Source organism: Tupaia chinensis, unplaced genomic scaffold (genome assembly GCF_000334495.1).
Source record: "Tupaia chinensis unplaced genomic scaffold, TupChi_1.0 Scaffold000045_1, whole genome shotgun sequence".
NCBI classification, from domain to species: domain Eukaryota; kingdom Metazoa; phylum Chordata; class Mammalia; order Scandentia; family Tupaiidae; genus Tupaia; species Tupaia belangeri.
The window spans coordinates 7,159,603-7,162,762 of NW_006159501.1; the positions used below are offsets into that span (position 1 = coordinate 7,159,603).

The 3,160-nt window shown below is 49.8% G+C and overlaps 1 protein-coding gene across 1 annotated transcript in view; it reads right to left on the minus strand.

Annotated features, from left to right (window-relative positions):
• The window catches only part of GREB1 (growth regulating estrogen receptor binding 1), a 91,759-nt gene that overhangs the window by 40,298 nt on the left and 48,301 nt on the right, over positions 1–3,160 (minus strand). Inside the window, exons 17-18 of the mRNA XM_027773597.1 lie at positions 1,706–2,045; positions 148–263 (exon numbers count right to left, since the gene is read on the minus strand). Coding sequence (XP_027629398.1) covers positions 148–263; positions 1,706–2,045 — 456 coding nt within the window. The remainder of the gene's footprint in view (positions 1–147; positions 264–1,705; positions 2,046–3,160) is intronic.

Here is a 3,160-nt window from a genome sequence, read left to right on the forward strand (position 1 = left end):
AACAGATAGACAACCTACGAAGGCGATTGGTGCCACCTAGAGTCAGACAGCGGCAGCACATCTGGCACTCTCCCACCCCAGCCCCTCAGGCCAGGAACCTAGAACCACCCCCACCCCTGCTCCCAGTGCATGAGTCCCTCCACTCACCTTGGCAAGGATTCCCCGTATGGGTCGAGCCCGCTAAAGATTAGGATGCAGGGCAGACCCTCCAGCTCCAAGTAAGTCTGAGGTCTCCACTCGGCGTCGTCAATGTTCTGCCACATCTGGGGGTAATTAAAAAGAAATAATGTCTGGGGCCAGAAGGTGCCATGGTGGTTAAGGCACTGGACTCCCACAGTTCGAGTCCTAAAGAGGGGGCTGGAAAGCCACGCTGGATGCATGTGCATGTGTACCCAAAATCCAGAGAGGAGAATGGAAAAGAGAATCACTTGGCCACCTCCCGGGGTGATTCCTCACTTTCCCTCTCTTTTTCTCCAGCTAGTGCACATACCCTGTGACAAAATGAATTTAAATAAATAAATACATAGAATGTGAAGTGACTTCTTACTTCCTAACTATTCAGTTCGAGGAGTATCTGGGTGTCCTCCCACTGATTTAAAGACCTGGCAATACCTCTGATAAAAAGAGAGGTTCTTTACATGCAAAAAACCACTCTGCTGCATCACCGCTGTATCTTCACCACCAAGAACACGTGTCAGGTGTGTGTGTTCTATCCTCGAGCACCTAACGTGGCATGTTCCACATCTGTGGCTTCGACTAACTGTGGGTTGAAAAGATTGGTGGGGAGAACAATAAAAGCATAAATAAAAAGTAATACAGGCCCAGATGCGGCACGGCAGGAGACAGCAGACAGATCTGTGCCGGGAGCCACCTCCGGGTTCAGATCTCAAGCTGACCTGAAACACACCAGGCACCTGTACTCAAAATATTAACTAGCTGGAGAACGAGGAGGAGGGGGTTGTGGTGTAAGGGGACCCTGTCAAGGGTGTCTGTCTGCTCTCTCATGAACAAAGGTAAATAAACTTAAAAAAAAAAATACAAAGATAGTACATATAAAACTATTTACATAGTATTCACAGTGTCAAATATTGCCAGTAATCTGAAGATGATTTAAAGCATGCAGGTTACATGCAAATACGGAACCATTTTATACGGGAAACTTGAGCACCCGTGGATTCTGGGATCAGCAGAGATCCTGGGACTAATCCCTCTTGGGTACTCGGGATGACTCCATAAGCTGTTCAGAACTACCCGTTGACTAACTGACCCTCTGGGAGAAAGTATATGTCCCCAACTGTCCTTCGTGTCTTTCACCCTCATTTTTTTTTGTATGTATTCTTTTCATATTTTTTCCCTAACTTATCCGCATTTTCTGTTACCCACAGATCGAGCGCCTACTATGGTCCAGGCCCTCACAGCCTGGGGGAGAGCCAGATGACAGACAGGGACAGGACCCAGTCCCAGGGAAGGTAATTTCCTGAAAGGGGAAAGGACCCTGGGCTGAGTTCTGCAGGCAGGAGCATAGCTAACCAAGGAGGAGGGGACACGCGCCCCCAGGTACCACCAAAGCGAAACGCATCATTTGGAAGCGGTAGAGGAGGTTAGAGGCTCTCGGGGCCTGGAGAGGCCAAGCTGGCTCAGAAGGGCTCTGGCGCTATTTCCCCTCCCATCCTGTGTCCCTGCTGTCCCTGAGAGTTGTGCCCACCTTGAGCTGCTTCACGAAGTGCTTGCCCACAGTGATGCCAGAGCTGGGGTTGCCCAGGATGATCTCAAAGTGCTCCTCCAGGGCCAGCCGCGCCCGCACGTGGGCCAGTCGCTCGTAGGCCACAGCTGCCAGGGGCGAGCAGGGCACCCGCAGCAGGACCATGAGCCCGTGGCCACAGGGGCACTGCTTTGGGGAGTTGAGGAGGTTCTGCGTGATCTCCAGGGTCTCCACTGATGTGTAGTTCTTCATCTGGGGCAGGCCGCTCACGGCCATCATGGCGGCCGCGTAGTGCTGCACGAGAACGAAGGTCCGGATCACCGAGCTGTGCAGGCGCGGGAACCTGCGAGGAGCACGAAGAGACGGCGTGACCCGGGCTGCCCAGCAGCCTGCCAACCTCGAGACCCAGAGCCCTCCTGGAGAGCCACCTCAGACAGCCATCATCTCGGACACGCCGCCCAAGCCACCGACAAGTTGTGTTGCCTTTCAAAGTTGCCTGCTGAGAACCTAAAACAGAAGTCTTCTTTGTAACACGTTTGCTGTTTCAAACTGGGAAAGAAAAATACAGGTGTTGTTCATGTTTTCTAGCACTTGGCATTATGTAGCTGCTCAATAAATATTTGGCCAATGAATAACCAGGGGAGAAATAAATCAAATGCCTATTTGATCCATCATCCATTTAATATCTCATTCCTTAAAGAAGTAGATAATTATGGTGAGTCATTAGAAATATAACCAAATGTGATTTAACTTGACAGATGAATTACAAATCCAAATGCATCCAAAGCAAGGATCCCAGTTGCTTCAGAAACTGTGGTACTACATTCATACCCACATGAAGGAGGTGGCCACTCCCATAACCACACGCACTGCTGAGAGACTCTGGTCCAGGCAGATCCATTGGCATCAGTAGAAAAATCCAGACCACCATAGGTTAGTGTGTTTCTCAGCAGAAACAGTCCCATGTATACGTGATGTTTTTGTGAGCTTTTTAGCTGAAACGAGTACCCATGACTCAGTGGCTTTTGAGAGCAAACATGCCGTAGTTGTCATTGCCATGTCACCCTGCGAGTTCTATCAGGGCAGCTAGCTTGCCTTCCCGTGCATCTCTGGCACCACCATGACACTATCTGCATCTTCTTCCTGCCCTTATCTTTCTGTTCTTTATGCCTCTTGTAGCACTTCAATTACTTGGTGGGTCATGTAAACTAGGACCTGGCCTACTATTACTTAGGAAGGCATAATTGGCCCACAGATTCTAACATGAAGGGGACTCGGCCGTCAGGGACTGCTTTGTTCTGCACCCAAGCACTGGTCAATTGCTGCCCAGAAGAGCAAGACTTCCGCTTCTGATAAGCAGGCTTGCACTTCTGGCCAAGACAGAGAACAGAGGTCAGATATATTCTCCCACCTGACATCAACGGAAAAACTTAATGAATATATGAAACGACACTCTTT